General features: G+C 40.7%; 1 protein-coding gene across 1 annotated transcript in view; it reads right to left on the bottom strand.

Annotated features, from left to right (window-relative positions):
* Positions 1 to 17145, bottom strand: part of pappaa (pregnancy-associated plasma protein A, pappalysin 1a) — a 273947-nt gene that overhangs the window by 185668 nt on the left and 71134 nt on the right. The window contains exon 6 of the mRNA XM_062031011.1: positions 16053 to 16174. Coding sequence (XP_061886995.1) covers positions 16053 to 16174 — 122 coding nt within the window. The remainder of the gene's footprint in view (positions 1 to 16052; positions 16175 to 17145) is intronic.

Raw genomic sequence — 17145 nt, 5'->3', positions numbered from 1 at the left:
AAAATAAAATATAAATTAATAGTTTATTATTTGAATACAACGCAAATTACATTATAAAATAGAATATAAAACCTACTAAAATATTATTGAAGTGCAATTAATAGATGCAAATAAAATATTAAAGTTTGATTCAGATCATGTTCAGATTTCGAACACTTAACTAAAATATCTTAAATATTAGTTAAATTTGTTGTGTTTTATCATTATCCTGCCTTCTCCTTTGTTGTGATGTCTGCACCTTTGTCTTCAGTTCATTCGTCCTGGGCGAGGGAGCGGACCTTGAGGCACACCTGCTACTAATTGGCCCGCTAGTATTTAGGCTCGTCACTGACAGCTTGGCCTTGCCGGTTATTGTCTCCTGAACTCCTCACGTTCATGCACCTGCTTCACCTCAGCCAGTCCTGGTACGTTGTCGCTCCTTAGTCCTGAAATCCCTAACCTCTTTGTGTTTGCTTCCGAGCCTCCCTGAGGTGAAGAGGATTCTTTCTTGGACTTTTTGCTCTGCTCAGTGCCGACCACAGAGGAACCTGTTTTTGTCTGTGTTACATGGTGTGCGCTTCTGCCCCTTTGCCTTTTGTAATTCCTTTTTTTTGACTAATTAAATTTGTCCTTTTTGTAATTCAACCTTGCCTCCCGTCTGGAAGAGACAACTTCTTGAATACGCAAACGGCCCCCACCCTCTCCAGAAAGGAATACTGGCTCATTGTTCGAATACAGATAAGATATAAGGGGGTACTCCAACTCCTACATTGCAAACCTTCAAGGTAACACAGACAGTTTACTTGCGGACAGAATCCTAAAAAAAATAGAAAGAGTACAAATGGAAAAACACTAGCTGCTTTAAACATTACTATGAATAAAGAAATAACTCTTAAACATATATGCATTCTCCACAGGACCCAGGGTGGACCATTAATCAGTGCGTCTCTGCGCTGCTGACCTGTCTCCGCTCAAGATGATCTCCTGCTGGCCCCACTACGGACTGGACTCCCACTATTATGTTAGATCCACTATGGACTGGACTCTCGCAATATTATGCTCGATCTACTCGACGGCCATTGCACCAGAGGTGGGGTCCCCACATCTGCGGTCCCCTCCAAGGTTTCTCATTGTCATCCCATTGGGTTGAGTTTTTTTCTTGCCCTGATGTGGGATCTGAGCCGAGGATGTCGTTGTGGCTTGTGCAGCCCTCTGAGACACTCATGATTTAGGGCTATATCAGTAAACATTGATTGATTGATTGATTGCTAAACATTAGAATGTTGGATGAAAAAAATGTCAATCTGGGATACATTGTGGTCATGATTTGTAGTGGAAAATGGCAAACATTGCATGAATTGGCTCTCTTGAGATGTGCAATAATAAATAGGATACACCTAACGATACAAGTCGCTGAAATCCTTACAGGATGCCGATTTGTGCATGCCTTAGGGCTTCGAAGCATATTCATGAGGGCGGCCGGATCAAGAATGTGCATCACTGCGTTTTTTTGAGCCCATGTGCACTTCTTGTGCCATGGAAGCAGAGGTGAAACTGAGAGTTCATTGTGAGTTCTTGTGCAGAGAGTGAGAGAGGTGAGTATGTTGCGAGAGGGGGGCCCAGCGTAAGGGCTCCGCAAAGTCATTACAAGCCCAAACAGTCACACTCGCTCCAAATTTGGAGTCACACACACACACACAGCTAACTTGCATTATCCCAAGTGACGTACACTAACATTCATCAAGCACTTTGAGAAAGCCAGTGAGCGGCAGACACTATGTTCTCCCCCCGATTTCCTTTTGTGCACTTCCAAGCTGGCAAGCGACGAAGCCATTTGCTAACCTCATTTCTGGGCATCGTGCAAAATTCCACTGTTTAATCAAGTGAACACTGAATATGCTTTCCAAGCCACATTATCTCAACACATTTATTATTGTACTGTAACTACGTGTGTGGCCAGAGTGGAGGTAAATGAAAGAAAAAGAAGAAGAAGAACAAGAAGAAGAAGAAGAAGAAGAAGAAGAACGTGGAAAAAAGACAGTGAGGCTGGTATGGAATAATTGGCTGAAATACTCCAAGAGTTCTTTTTTTTTTTTTTTTTTTTGGTTTACTCTCAATGACCTCCTCCTGTAGGCCGTGCTTGATTGAGTTTAGTTTAGCGTGCAGAACAGCCACCGAGAACACTTATTTCAGTAAAATCAGCTGTTGTGATGGGCTCTTCTCCTGCTGGCAGGAAGGGTTCGAGATTTATGGGTAGATTTTCATTTTCAAACCTAAGGTACTTTGACTGACCGACTTGTCCACGGCGTACCCTGCCTTCCGCCCCAGGGCAGCAACCCAACCCCCAGAAGGACAAGGGGTACAAAAAATGGATGGATTTTGTAAAATGGTACAGACTGAGCAAGGCAGGCATAACAATTAAATTATGAATGAAGCTAACCAGGCTCTGACATCAATAAAAATATGCCAAGAAAAAAAAATCGAATGTGTCCCCCAGTGAGACACCAGGCTGGGATTGCAAAGTTAACTACTGTATTTAACTCTCAAGAAGAGGTTGAGGTTTTCCCCACCAAGGTGAGCCCTCAAAAAACCCAAAAGACAAACATGGTCCAGGGAGGAATCTAGAGAAATAAGCCAGGCATAACCCAACCAAGAACATCAGTCTCCATTCTAATTAATCCCTAAAGGTGTTGTATCGGGTTCAGGTCAGGACTCTGTGCAGGCCAGTCAAGTTCATCCACACCAGACTCTGTTATCCATGTTTTTATGGACCTTGCTTTGTGGACTGGTGCACAGTCATGTTGGAAGAGGATGGGGCCTGCTTCAAACTGTTCCCACAAGGTTGGGAGAAAACCTATGAAATCTGAAACTATATTGCCAAAAGTATTTGGCTACTCATCCAAATGATCAGAACCAGGTGTCCTAAGCACTTGGCCCGGCCACAGGAGTATAAAATCAAATACTTAGGCATGGAGACTGTTTGTACAAACATTTGTGAAAGAATGGGCCGCTCTCAAAAGCTCATTGATTTCCAGCGTGGAACTGTCATAGGATGCCAGTTGTGGAACAAATCCAGTCGTGAAATAGCCTCGCTCCTAAATATTCCAAAGTCCAGTGGATTTATTATAAGAAAATGGAAGCGTTTGGGAACGACAGCAACTCAGCCACGAAGTGGTAGGCCACGTAAACTGACAGAGAGGGATCAGCGGATGCTGAAGCGTATAGTGCAAAGAGGTCGGCGACTTTCTGCACAGTCACTTCATGTAACCTTCCAATTAGCCCACGTACAGTACGCATAGAGCTTCGTGGAATGGGTTTCCATGGCCGAGCAGCTGTGTCTAAGCCATACATCACCAAGTCCAATGCAAAGCGTCGAATGCAGTGTGGTAAAGCACAGCGCCACTGGACTCTAGAGCAGTGGAGACGCGTTCTCTGGAGTGATGAATCCCGCTTTTCCATCCGGCAATCTGATGGACCAGTCTGGGTTCGGAGGTCGCCAGGAGAACGCTACATTTCGGACTGCATTGTGCCGAGTGTGAAATTTGGTGGAGGAGGAAATATAGTGTGGGGTTGTTTTTCCGGAGTTGGGCTTGGCCCCTTAGTTCCAGTGAAAGGAACTTTGAATGCTCCAGGATACCAAAACATTTTGGACAATTCTATGCTTCCACCCTTGTGGGAACAGTTTGGAGCGGGCCCGTTTGTCTTCCAACATGACTGTGCACCAGTGCACAAAGCAATCAATCAATCAATGTTTATTTATATAGCCCTAAATCACAAGTGTCTCAAAGGGCTGCACAAGCCACAACGACATCCGCGGTACAGAACCCACATAAGGGAAGCAAGGTCCATAAAGACATGGATGACAGAGTCTGGTGTGGATGAACTTGACGGGCCGGCACAGAGTCCTGACCTGAACCCAATACAACATCTTTGGGATTAATTAGAATGGAGACTGAGAGCCAGGCCTTTTTGACCAACATCAGTGTGTGACCTCACCAATGCGCTTTTGGAAGAATGTTTGAAAATTCTTATAAACACACTCCGCAACCTCCTGGACAGCCTTCCCAGAAGAGTTGAAGCTGTAATAACTGCAAAAGGTGGACGGTCATCATATTGAACCCTATGGGTTAGGAATGGGATGGCACTTCTAGTTCATATGTGAGTCAAGGCAGGTGGCCAAATTATTTTGGCAATATAGGGTATGAAATCTGGCGTTAAAAAAACACCATTGCAAAAGTCCAGATAGAGATGCAAACAAGCTGGCACCCCAAATGTATATGTAATAATATAATGAAATATAAAAAGTTGAAAGCTACAGAACTTAAAGCCATCTAAAAGCAAAATCAGAACTGAAAACAAAGCCTCAACCCAAAAAGAACAGGAACTCACACATTAACGTCGATGAGATGGATGAGAAAACAGAAACGTTTAGAACTAATGGAAAGGAACCACCCAAACCATCAGGATGCAGCGATGTAGATGAAGGAGAACATTTGCTAAAACATAGGCATGCAACCTCCAAGATTATGAACACTGCTAAAGTGCTCATGACAATCAAACAAGTCAATGAAGCCATCTCCTTTATGACATCAGATGCAGGCAATGAACCATGCATCTTTGAAAGATCAATCAACTCTCTTATGCAGCTTCCTGGGATGCTGCTTTTGAGAGTCTAGATATAAAGCAAAATAAAAAACAGAAGAAATGAACATCAAAAAGAACCTGTAGAGACATATAGAGAGAGAAATCCAGAAACTAATGGCCACCTTGTCAGTCAATGATGAGAAGGAGAAAGGATTCTGTGTGAAGGGAAGTACATGGGAGCAAATAGCAAGTAAATATGTCAATACAAGAAATCAAATATCTCCAAAGCAATATAATCTCTGAAACAACAAATCCAGGCCAAAGTTCAGAGAGTAAGGAGGTACAATAAACAGAGCAACCTCTTCAAACAAAAAAATAAAATGTTGAAGAAAAGCCATTGAAATTCTACATGGAGCTAGGGAAGAAGAAGACCACCGTCCTAGTCGCTCTCGTCTCTAAAGAAGTAGGAACTGGAGTAAAATATGGAAGAACAACAAGTACTACAATGATGATGCCAAGAACAAGAAAACACCACTGAAGCGATAATGGAACAAGAAAAAAACACAAGAAGAAACAACTAAAGCCATAAAAAAGAACAATTGAAATACTGCTGAACCTGACGAGGTAGCCAATTTCAAAAGAGCTTTATAAGCTAAGAAGGACTCCACATAACATATGCTTAACTAGATCCACTCGACATCCATTGCACTGTTCACCGGGGGTTCCCCACATGTGCGGTCCCCTCCGAGGTTTCTCAGTGTACCCATTGGGTTGAGTTTTTTCTTGCCAAGATATGGGATCTGTCGTTGTGGCTTGTCCAGACCTTTGAGACTTTTGTGATTAAGGGCTATATCAATCAACTTTGATTGATTGATTGATGCTTATAACACTATCATCAAGGAACCGATCAATATCCAGGATGGCTAACTGAAGACACAGCATTCCTGCCCCCAAAGTTTGAGGAAACCCAATCGCAAGATTACCTGCCAACCAAGGTCCTGACATCTATCGAACGCACCTATGCAGTCAGGGCGACCCTGGCTAAATTCTGGATCTGAGCAGAATGTATTTTATTTCACACTTTTATATTCATGTAAAAACATGTTTCTTACTTTTTCAAATCATACTTTAATTAAATTTAATGCATGTTTTGTATTACGACGCATTCATGTGAACGTAAATGTGCCATTTCATGTGTGCTGAAATGGCATGACAATAAAATTCCTTGAATTCTTGGCATTTTTCAATATTCAAATTTTTTGGTGGAAAATCGTACTTTCAACATAAATGTACACATCACATTACCGACCGGATAATCTAGGATTCTTTACCAGCCCAGAACTAACACTGCGCGACATCGGAGACAATAAAAATACCTGTGGAAATGTTCCATGCTATTTTATCAGTAACGGAGACGAAAGAGACTACGAATATATTTGTAGTAAAATTTCACATGAAGCGCCCTTAATTAACGTTTTACATGTGCTGGGGTCCCCCCACAAATCGCGGGGCCCTACGTACACCGCGGGATCTGCGTATAGTAACGGGTCCTTGAAAATATCAACCTTCTGCCCAAAGAACAGAAAGGAGGCTAGAGAAACAGCTGTGGCTGCAAAGACCAACTACTAATCAACAAAAGCTTTCTGGAGAAAGTAGAAAAAAGGGGAAAAAAAACCTGTCAACAGCAAAAAAGGCCATTGATCGTGTGCCTCACACATGGACAGCAAAAATGCCTAAAACTGAACAAATTTTGCCCAGTTACCGCCAAAAAAGTGTAAAAACAAGACTCATCTGACACTTGTAGGGAAGGGATCTGTATGGCCCCATTCCTGGGTGGATCTTCCGTGAGAGGAAGAAGGGAGGGTTAATGATTTTGTAACACAGTCTGCTGAAAATGATGGAAAGCGTCACTCTACATAGCTGTGGTCAAAGATGAAATTGCCACAAAACACATTTTAAGATCGGATCAGATCTCGTCTGCAGAGTCACGCAGAGTCTGGTCATGTAGAAGATTCGTTAACATTAAGACCCGTGAAAATCAAGAGTGGAATTTTAAACAAATCCAACTATGGTAACCAGACTCTGCATGAAAAGATTGGTTCAATATGAACAACCTGAAAACATATGACAAGGATGACAACCAACAACCCTCTGAGAACTGTCAAGGTCATCAGAAATTATATTGTCATGACTTGATGAATGGACCAAAGAAACATTTAAAAGGGGCAAGCTGGCCACCTCTGATAACAACAGACTGGATATCAACACAGTCATCCAAGACCTAGAATAAGAAGCTGATGGAATGAAATGGTCAGAGTGGTCCTGAAAACTCAAAACCTACTCTGCCGCTAAGTTTGAAGCAGTTAACACCTTGGTCGCCTCAGTAATCACTTACAGTTGTAACATTGTAAACTGGAAGCAAAAGTTGATACAAAACCAAGAAAACTGTTCACCATCAACTAAATACACGCCTCAAGTCAGGCGTCCAAATCAAGCTCTCTTTTAAAGTAACTCCCATCAGACTTGATAAATACCTCAAAAGAACAACATCAAGATACAATGTTGTAAGTTTCTTGTCAGATAAAGTGAACTATAATGCGATAATGGATAAATGCTGGTGCCTGCCAACCAAACAATCATAATCCTGCTCCTGTGGACCATCATCCTGACCCGCATGGTCCAAAGAGGCGGGTGGGACGGTAAACCAAGTGGGGACACGTCCAGGCATGTACACATTATGCTTTCTAAGAAGCGACTCACTGTCTATGCCACACTCTCGCTACTACACAATCTTTAAAGTGAATGCATGTTTGGAAAACCCAGCGTGGGGTCAAATAAAGCAGCTAGAATTGAACCTCTGCCACACTTGAGAGCGCTGGTAATTACTCCTATCGTTGATCCTCGGCCTTACGCTGACATTCTTTCACCCTACACATCGCAGTACATATACAGTACATATGTCGGGCCCTGCTGTTTCCAATCAAGGCAGTATGCTTACTTGTGAAGAACGTTAACCACACACCATTCTCTTAGGCTGCGCTCCAACCTGGGGCTTGGTACTCTGGTCCAGACAAAAAGATACTTGCACTTTTTGGTGTTTGGTAAAAAACATACAGTATTTATAAAGTAAGAGCTTGCTTGGGGAGCTTTCAAGACAATTTATGTAATGTAACTCAAATATTACAAACCAAAATGTCATCCGTCTGCAAGGTTTTTTACATTTTGTTTGTCATGTCTGTTGATCATGTTTTTGTTTTAGTCATGTTCGGTTTTGTTTTTGGACTCTTTGTGCACTCTTGTTTGTTTTGTCACCATAGCAACCCATTCGTTTTCACCTGTCATGTCACACACCTGTCTCACGCTTTGCAACTGTCACTAATCATGTCACTGCTATTTAAGCCTGTCTGTTTCAGTTGATTGTCCTGGTGACATTATGCTATCTATCTATCCATCCAAACTACTGCTACCCATGATATTCCTGTTTACCATAGTTCTTGCTTCATGCCATGCCACAGTAAGTGTTTTTGTTTCGTGTTCATAGTTAATTGCCATTGTGCTAGTCTTTTGGTTTCGTTAGTCAAGTTTGTTCTCCACCATTGTGCGCGCCTTTTGTTTGCTTCCTTTTTTTGTAGTTTGTTAACGTTTTAATAAATCATGTACCTACATTCACGCCTTGCCCGCGCCAACTTTCCTTTGCATTCCGGGAAAACAAACTCCAAAATCCAAGTATTGACATTGTTGTTTTTTGCCACCTTAGATTTTGCAAAAAGCTTCTAAAATATGCTTTTCAAGAACACCATGTCAATATGGTGTCTATATTTCATGAAAATATATATAATATATATATATATATATATATATATATATATATATATATATATATATATATATATATATATATATATATATATATATATATATATATATATATATATATATATATATATACATATATATATATATAGAAGCATTTAAGTCCCATCTTAAAACTCATTTGTATACTCTAGCCTTTAAATAGACCCCCCTATTAGACCAGTTGATCTGCCGTCTCTTTTCTGCTCTGCCCCCCTCTCCTTCGTGGGTGTCCACATCTGCAGTCCCCTCCAAGGTTTCTCATTGTCATCCCATTGGGTTGAGTGTTTTCTTGCCCTGATGTGGGATCTGAGCCGAGGATATCGTTGTGGCTTGTGCAGCCCTTTGAGACACTCGTGATTTAGGGCTTTATGACTAAACTTTGATTGATTTATTGATTGATAATATATATATAAAAATATACCAGAGTATACTGTAAGAGGAACCTACAGGTACAGAACTGTACATTTTCAGCTCAGCATATGACATTTTGGTTCTGGATAATTGAGTTAAGTTAAAATGAAAGTCCCAACGATAGTCACACACACACTAAGTGTGGTGAAATTACCCTCTGCTTTTGACCCATCCCCTTGTTCACCCCCTGGGAGGTGAGGGGAGCAGTGAGCAGCAGCGGTGGCCGCACTCAGGAATCATTTGGTGATTTACTCCCAATTCCAAACCTTGATGCTGAGTGCCAAGCAGGGAGGCAACGGGTCCCATTTTTATAGTCTTTGGTATGACTCGGCCAGGGTTTGAACTCACGACCTTCCAGTCTCAGGACGGAAACTCTAACCACAAGGCCACTGAACACGTCAAAGTCTCGTAATACGCAAAAAGAACCCATACATTTCTGTGATTGCTTGCGAAGTGTGAAGGTAGTCTCAGTCCGGATGATTGGTGCACAACAGGGTTGGTTGGGATGATTGCGTTGACCCTTGACCGACCGTACCATCCTAGCTTTGAACCGAACCAAACATGTCAAGTGCATCTCGCCTCTTCTCCTGCACTGAACCAGGCAAACAAGCCGGTTGATCATCTCGGTGGTACCCTGTTGCAAGAATGCCATTGACTACCAGTCCTGGAACTTTATAAGGGAGGGCGTGGCGTGGTTGGTCCGATCCCCAGCTTCTAAACAACCTAGTCACGTGCGTTGTGTCCTTGAGCAAGACACTTCACCCTTGCTCCTGATGGGCCGCGGTTAGCGCCTTGCATGGCAGCTCCTGCTATCAGTGTTTGAATGTGTGTGCGAATGTGATGTCCTGGGCATGACGTTAAAGTGCATCCGGCAGTAGAGGCTCCTCTATGGGGTCTTGGGGCACTAGGAGGTTAACCCTTTGTTGGGAGGCGTGGCCGGCAGACCGACAGCGAGGCGGGGCACGCCGGGGCCGACTACGAGATGGCTGCGAGGAGGCGTGGCCGGCAGGCCAGCGGCGAGGCGGGGCGCGCCGGGATCGACGCAGTAATGAACGTCAGGTGCGTGGATCACCCGGCTGGGCACAATTGTATAATCTCCTCACGCTGAATAAAAGGGCGGCAGCCGAGAACGACGGGGCAGAAGGAGCTGGAGAGCCGCGGGTATATGACGAGCCAACGAGAAGAAGAGCGAGACGCAGACGAAGACGAGGGCAGCTGAAAAGTAACCGGAAGAGCGAGAGGTTTGAGAGAAGAGGAGCTGAAAAGCAACCCGCCTTGCACTGAGTGTTTATTGCAAAGTAAAACAAAGTCACGAAACTGCTCCAGTGATGTCTGTTCTTGGAGGTCCATGGAACCCGGATGACAGTGAGAGACTGTCACAACCCTTTACTACTGTTACCCCAGGTGGCCCTTGGCAAAGGCCTAGTACCTGACTGCCCCCTAGCCAGGGATACGGTGAAGACCTCAACGGCGAAACAGGCGGAAGACTGTAGATGTAAGAACTACCACAACGGCTGCGATGGCGGAAGAAGGCACCCCCACATCCATGTGGGCCCAGTTATGGGGAAATAACAACCCAAGACCTCAACGGTGGAATAGGCGGAGGATGATTGCTAACCCTATGGAGCGTCACAACGGCTGGGATGGCGGATGAAGGCTGCAGCAGAAAAGGGTCCCCCAGTCGTCTTGGACTCCATGCCACTGGACCCTTACCCAGATCTGTCAAGGATCTTGTGGTGACTGCCTGTGCACCAGTCTCCACACGTTAAAGAAAGTCACGCACAGGCATCCTCCATAAAGGGATACACCCCTACCAGGAGGATCGTCATACTCGTTCGAGTGACCGCCAATGATGATGATGAATATGGAAATAGTGTCAGAGCGCTTTGAGTACCTTGAAGGTAGAAAAGCGCTATACAAGTATAACCCATTTACCATATACTTCCCTTCCTTCATACTCTTCCTTTCTCAGTCGCCCTGCTGAGGAGAGATTTTCCTTTTTTGGGGGGGTTCATCCGCCGATGACTCTTTATACACTGCAAAAAATCAGTGTTCAAAAACAAGAAAAAAAATACAAAAATCAGGGGTATTTTATTTGAACTAAGCAAAATGATCTGCCAATAGAACAAGAAAATTTGGCTTGTCAATACTTTCCAAAACAAGTCAAATTAGCTAACTTCAATGAATCCAAAAATACCTTAAAATAAGTATATTCTCACTAATAACAAGTGCACATTTCTTGGTACAAAAAAAAAAGAGGGATCTTATTGCTCAATATGTTGAAAAATATTCTTAAATTAAGTAAATGCTAGTGCCATTATCTTGACATAATGATATGCGCTCGGCATTACATTTTTTGAAACCAGCAAACTTATACTAAAAACTAATTTAGTTTTCTTAATGAAAAGGCAACAAGGCAAGCGCTTGTTACTCTCGGGGTCTACTAGCCGCTCAGGCAAATTGTATTGTCTAAAAATGCATTTTTCCATCGATAACATGATATCATCGCGCCAAGTGCGTGCTCTTTCAGTCAATTAGTGCGCATATATACAGCCTGGCCCCCGGCCAAAAATGTTTTAATCGTAATTTTGAAGAATTCATCTGAATGTGCATGAACTATCTCTGTTCAAAACTGTTAGAAATGTCACATGTTAAATGTTTAAATATTAACTGTCAGTTTACTGTACTGTGCCAACTGTACTACTGTAAGAGTACGTATTTTCTATTGTTTAATTGAAAATAAAACAACAAAGTCCATTTGGCTGTCATCTGTTTTAATTAGCAAGATCTCCCTGCTAACCCACCAGTGCCTCCATGGAAATGCCCCCCTCTACCTCAAAGAACTACTCACCCCCAAATTCTCCACACGACACCTCCGCTCCGGACAGGCTAACCTCCTCTAGCCTCCGAGGACAAAGCTAAGAACAATGGGAGACCGGGCTTTCTGCTCCGCCGCTCCCAGTCTGTGGAACGCTCTCCCTGACCACCTGAGGGCACCACAGACTGTGGATGCTTTTAAAAAAGGCTTAAAAGCCCTTCTTTTTTTTTTTAAAAAAAAAGCCTTTTTTTAGATATGTGCATACTAGCTATAGCTATTTGGCTGTTCTAGTTTTTATTTTTATTTATTTCTTTATTATCTTTTTTTATTTATTTCTTTATTTATTGCTTTATTTATTAATTTATTTTATTTTTTAATTTTTTTAATTTTTTATTTTAATACACTGTAGCACTTTGAGATTGTTTACTCAATATAAAGTGCTTTTTACAAATAAAATCTATTATTAGCATTTATTATTATTATTAATTTAGAGACACAATGGTGTCAAAGTCATGATTTTTTTTTTGCTTGAAATAAGAAATTATTACTTTAAAAAATGTGTTTTATACTTGTGAGTGTTGATGACACAACTTTGCAACAGTTGATGTTCTAGTTTCAAGCATGTTTTACTTAATATAGGTCATAACATCTCAGCTACAAGTTGTAATATCTTACTGAGATCATTTAGGCCCAAAACTTTTAAAACAAGTAAAACACATAAAATCTGCTTAGTGAGAAGAATGATCTTATCAGACAGAAAATAAGCAAATATCACCCTTATTTGAGATATTTAATCTTACTTAGATTTCAGGTTTTGCAGTGTATAAGAAGTGCTGCCATCAGGTGCCATGTGCATGCAAGAACACTCATCTCGTGAATGCACACACACACACACATGCAACTCGTTGATCCCCCAAATAGTTTACATGCAAATGAGAGTCTGTGTGTGCATTAGAAGAAGGAGTGAGAAACTGCTGCAAACAAGCCGTGGAGTCCACCGAGACACCAGGCCGGGCAGAGTTAAGAGGACACGGGGAGCTGACACAAACAGGGAGCCCCTCCAAGAAGGAAAATTGAGTACAGTTTACACACGGAGCATGTTGGACAAGCCCGGACTTGCCTCTGGTACACACATTATCGCTCGCGTGAAGGCAAGGTTCAGTGCCTTTAAATAATCTTTACTGTACATCACACACACACACACACACATTCACACTCATGCAAGCGGACAAACTTTCAAAAGATAAAAAAAACCCATTAAATGTGTCTGTCTGGCAACATGCCTAAAGGACATTGAGTTGATATGTGGAAGAGGGCAGCTCTAAAGTAGTAATTGAGTGTAATAAGGCATGAGTAATAGGCCTCCAGCTTGTACACTATCGCTTTAAACATTAATAACATCATAATCGCCACTAGCGTTCATTGAACTCAGTGTTTCCCATAAACTGCCAAGATACCTGTGGCGGTGGGGGCGTGGCTATGGGCGTGGTCACCATGACATCATCGAGTAATTTGCATAATTTACCACAATGATATGATTTTCTCTAAAAAGGCTAAAAAAATGTATACTTACTAATTAATAATAACAGTTTTGTTTTAAACGTCCATCCATCCATCCATTTTACAATATAATTACAACACTTTTGAACAATAAGTTATTCACTGAAATATATTTATTAATTGTGGTTCTTACAAAAAATATATCTTATAAAATATAAAAGCTATAATGTCTCTTAAAGCTCTGCCCCTTTAATTAGTGCATACTAAACAATTTGACTTTAGCCTACTACTACAAACATATTATTTACCAGCAACATAAAGCGAAACAGAGGCAGAGGTGTCCTGCCACAGTCAGTAACAAATAAACAGAAAACAGTAGTGGTCAAATACAAATAAGGCAACAAGAGAAGTATCCTACACTTCTCTTTTGTAAAGTAAATCTGAACTATATCAACTATATGATTTGCCTGAGAAGCTGGACAGGACAAAAAATAAAAAAAATAAAAAATAAAAAATAAATCTATTTGTGGCGGACGTAATTCTTTCGTGGCGGGCCGCCACAAATAAATGAATGTGTGGGAAATACTGGAACTACTCCTGGGTCCGAGGACAATCATGACTGCGTAGTCATTACCTCCATTGATTGCTTTGTGTTTGTTGCCTGATTGAGACTAAACTACTAAACCAATTTCCACAGAAATGTGGGCAAAGGACCAAAGAAGAACAATTTTTGGATTGGAGCCAAATAAAGATGTTCTTTAGGTTTTTTTTTTATACCCTATATTGCCAAAAGTATTTGGCCACCCATTCAAATGATCAGAATCGGGTGTCCTAATCACTTGGCCCGGCCACAGGTGTATAAAATCAAGCACTTAGGCATGGAGACTATTTCTACAAACATTTGTGAAAGAATGGGCCGCTCTCAGGAGCTCAGTGATTTCCACCTGTGCAACAAAACCAGTCGTGAAATTTCCTCGCTCCTAAATATTCCAAAGTCAACTGTCGGCTGTATTATAAGAAAATGGAAGAGTTTGGGAACAACAGCAACTCAGCCACCAAGTGGTAGGCCACGTAAACTGACAGAGAGGGGTCAGCGGATGCTGAAGCGCATAGTGCAAAGAGGTCGCCGACTTTCTACTACAGAGCTCCAAATTTCATGTGACCTTCCAGTTAGCCCACGTACAGTACGCAGAGAGCTTCATGGAATGGGTTTCCATGGCCGAGCAGCTGCATCTAAGCCATACATCACGAAGTCCAATGCAAAGAGTCGGATGCAGTCGAGACGCGTTCTCTGGGATGATGAATCACGCTTTTCCATCTGGCAACCCCATGGACGAGTCTGGGTTTGAAAGTTGCCAGGAGAGCGGTACATTTCGGACTGCATTGTGCCGAGTGTGAAATTTGGTGGAGGAGGAATTATAGTGTGGGGTTGTTTTTCAGGAGTTGGGGTCGGACCTTTAGTTCCAGTGAAAGGAACTTTGAACGCTCCAGGATACCAAAACATTTTGGACAATCCCATGCTCCCAACCTTGTGGGAACAGTTCGGAGCGGGCCCCTTCCTCTTCCAACATGACTGTGCACCAGTGCACAAAGCAAGGTCCATAAAGGCATGGATGACAGAGTCTGCTGTGGATGAACTTGACTGGCCTGCACAGAGTCCTGACCTGAACCCAAATAGAACACCTTTGGGATGAATTACAACGGAGACTGAGAGCCAGGCCTTCTCCACCAACATCATTGTGTGACCTCACCAATGCGCTTTTGGAAGAATGGTGGAAAAATTCCTATAAACACACTCCGCAACCTTGTGGACAGCCTTCCCAGAGGAGTTGAAGCTGTAATAGCTGCAAAAGGTGGGCCGCCATCATATTGAATCCTATGGGCTAGGAATGGGATGGCACTTCAAGTTCATATAGGTGATCAAATACTTTTGGCAATATATTATATATAATATTGTCAAGTATAGAGTATACAAGAGGTGGTTATCATCTTAGTCACCAATGTCAAACTTAAGGCCCAGGGGCCAGATCTGGTCCACCATAAAAAGGCCTAGAAATATTATGTGTCAGTAAGGTCCTGGGAAAAAAATGTACTGCATACAATTGCATATCTTTTAATCGTTAATATTATGTAACAATGTAAATATTATATTATCATACATTCCAAACTTTTTTTGTTAAAATGAAAATAAATGCTCAAACATCAGCTTGCATTCTGATTTTAAAGCAAGTTATCCACAAAATTGTATACTGTAAAAATGACAATAAAACTGGCAGCTCAGTCTGCAAAATTTTACCTTTAAAAAAATTGCAGTACATTTTTCCATTTAAAGTGAATTCTGTAAATAAATACATGTTCTGTTTTTGACTCTTACGATACTTAGTGTATGCGTCTTTATGACAAAATTCAGTATCTGTTATGGTGAACCGAGGGTGATGGTGCTCGTTGCTATTCCAAGTTATAACGGGGATAAAATGCTTGATGCAAGCACAGTAAAAAGCACAGAGTGATGCAGTGGTGCACAGATGGGGAAAAAAATGTATCTTAATACCATAAATACCTCCTCCGTGCAAGGTTCTTATAATCAGAGGACCAAAAAATGTCCAAAATCCCACTTATGTTAGCTTTTATTGCACTTTAATCCCACACAAATAGGAAAATTCCACTTTTGACATGGGAGGTGGGAATGGTGGTACCTTAAATCTTGATCCTCACGAATAAGTGCATGTTTTGGAGATGAGTCAGTGAGCCAAATGTTGGCGTGTTGGAGCTCTGACTCAGAGAGCCAACAACAGTTAAACCCCATTCCAGTTGTAGCATATTTGACATATTTTAGCATATTTGAAGTGTAGCGTGTGTTTATATCACAGTGAAGAAGAATGGTATAGGATGGAGGACATGCTACCTTCAGCCCCAAGCGGTGACCAGTGTCCGGAGGGATCGCATGGTCGCGGGGATGACGAGTTGGAGGCGTATTGCAGTAGAACTCTACCCTCGGTGCATTTATCGCACACTGATCCCAATTCTCTAGGAAACCAACAGACAAGCACAGAAACCAACTTAGATATAGGCCAAATAAAAAATCTGTATCAAAATTATAGGCTATACAGGTTAGTTGATATTTAGACAAAGAAATCTGAAATATTTTAAAACCCTCAGAATTGACTAAAAGTCAGAATTTTATAAAATTTTAGCTGTGATGCTATGTGCTCATGTCAAAATATTCCCAGAATGTTTTGAAAATTGTAATATTACATGGAAAATGTGTAACTTTACACAAATAAAGTTGGAATTTTAACAGAAGTAATCAGTTGACAAGAGAAAAAAAATCCTCCAAAAAGTTAAATTTTTTTTCAATTAAAGTCCTGTGATTGTGAGAAAAACATACATTTGCAAGAATAAAGCTGTAACATTACAAAAACGAAGTTGTGAGAAAAAAGTTGTAATAATAGAAGAAACTATGCAATTGTATGTTGATGTATGATTTCACAAGAATAAAATTGTTAGAAGTCATTATTTGAAAAAAAATAAAATAAATAAATTTAAAAAAAAAAAATAAAAAAATAAAAAAATTAAAAAATATATTTTTATATATATATATATATTATATATATATATATATATATATATATATATATATATATATATATATATATATATATATATATATATATATATATATATATATATATATATATATATATATATATATATATATATATATATATATATATATATATATATATATATATATATATATATATATATATATAATTACCAAGAACAAAGTTGCAATGGACCAAAAATGGGTAATTTTAGGGGGAAAGTGTATAGTTTTACTAAAATATTAAAATCATACAAAAAAAACATTTTACACAAACAAATACTTAAAATAAACCAAGTTGGATAAAGGCCTAACATAAATACAAACAAATTATAATTTTAAGAAAAAAAAAAAAGATATTAAATATATAATAATGTTGCCCCAAAAACTAAAT

Source organism: Entelurus aequoreus, linkage group LG21 (genome assembly GCF_033978785.1).
Source record: "Entelurus aequoreus isolate RoL-2023_Sb linkage group LG21, RoL_Eaeq_v1.1, whole genome shotgun sequence".
Lineage (NCBI taxonomy): Eukaryota > Metazoa > Chordata > Actinopteri > Syngnathiformes > Syngnathidae > Entelurus > Entelurus aequoreus.
The sequence above is the reverse complement of the archived record's forward strand: the minus strand, read 5'-3'. Positions and strand labels throughout refer to the sequence as shown.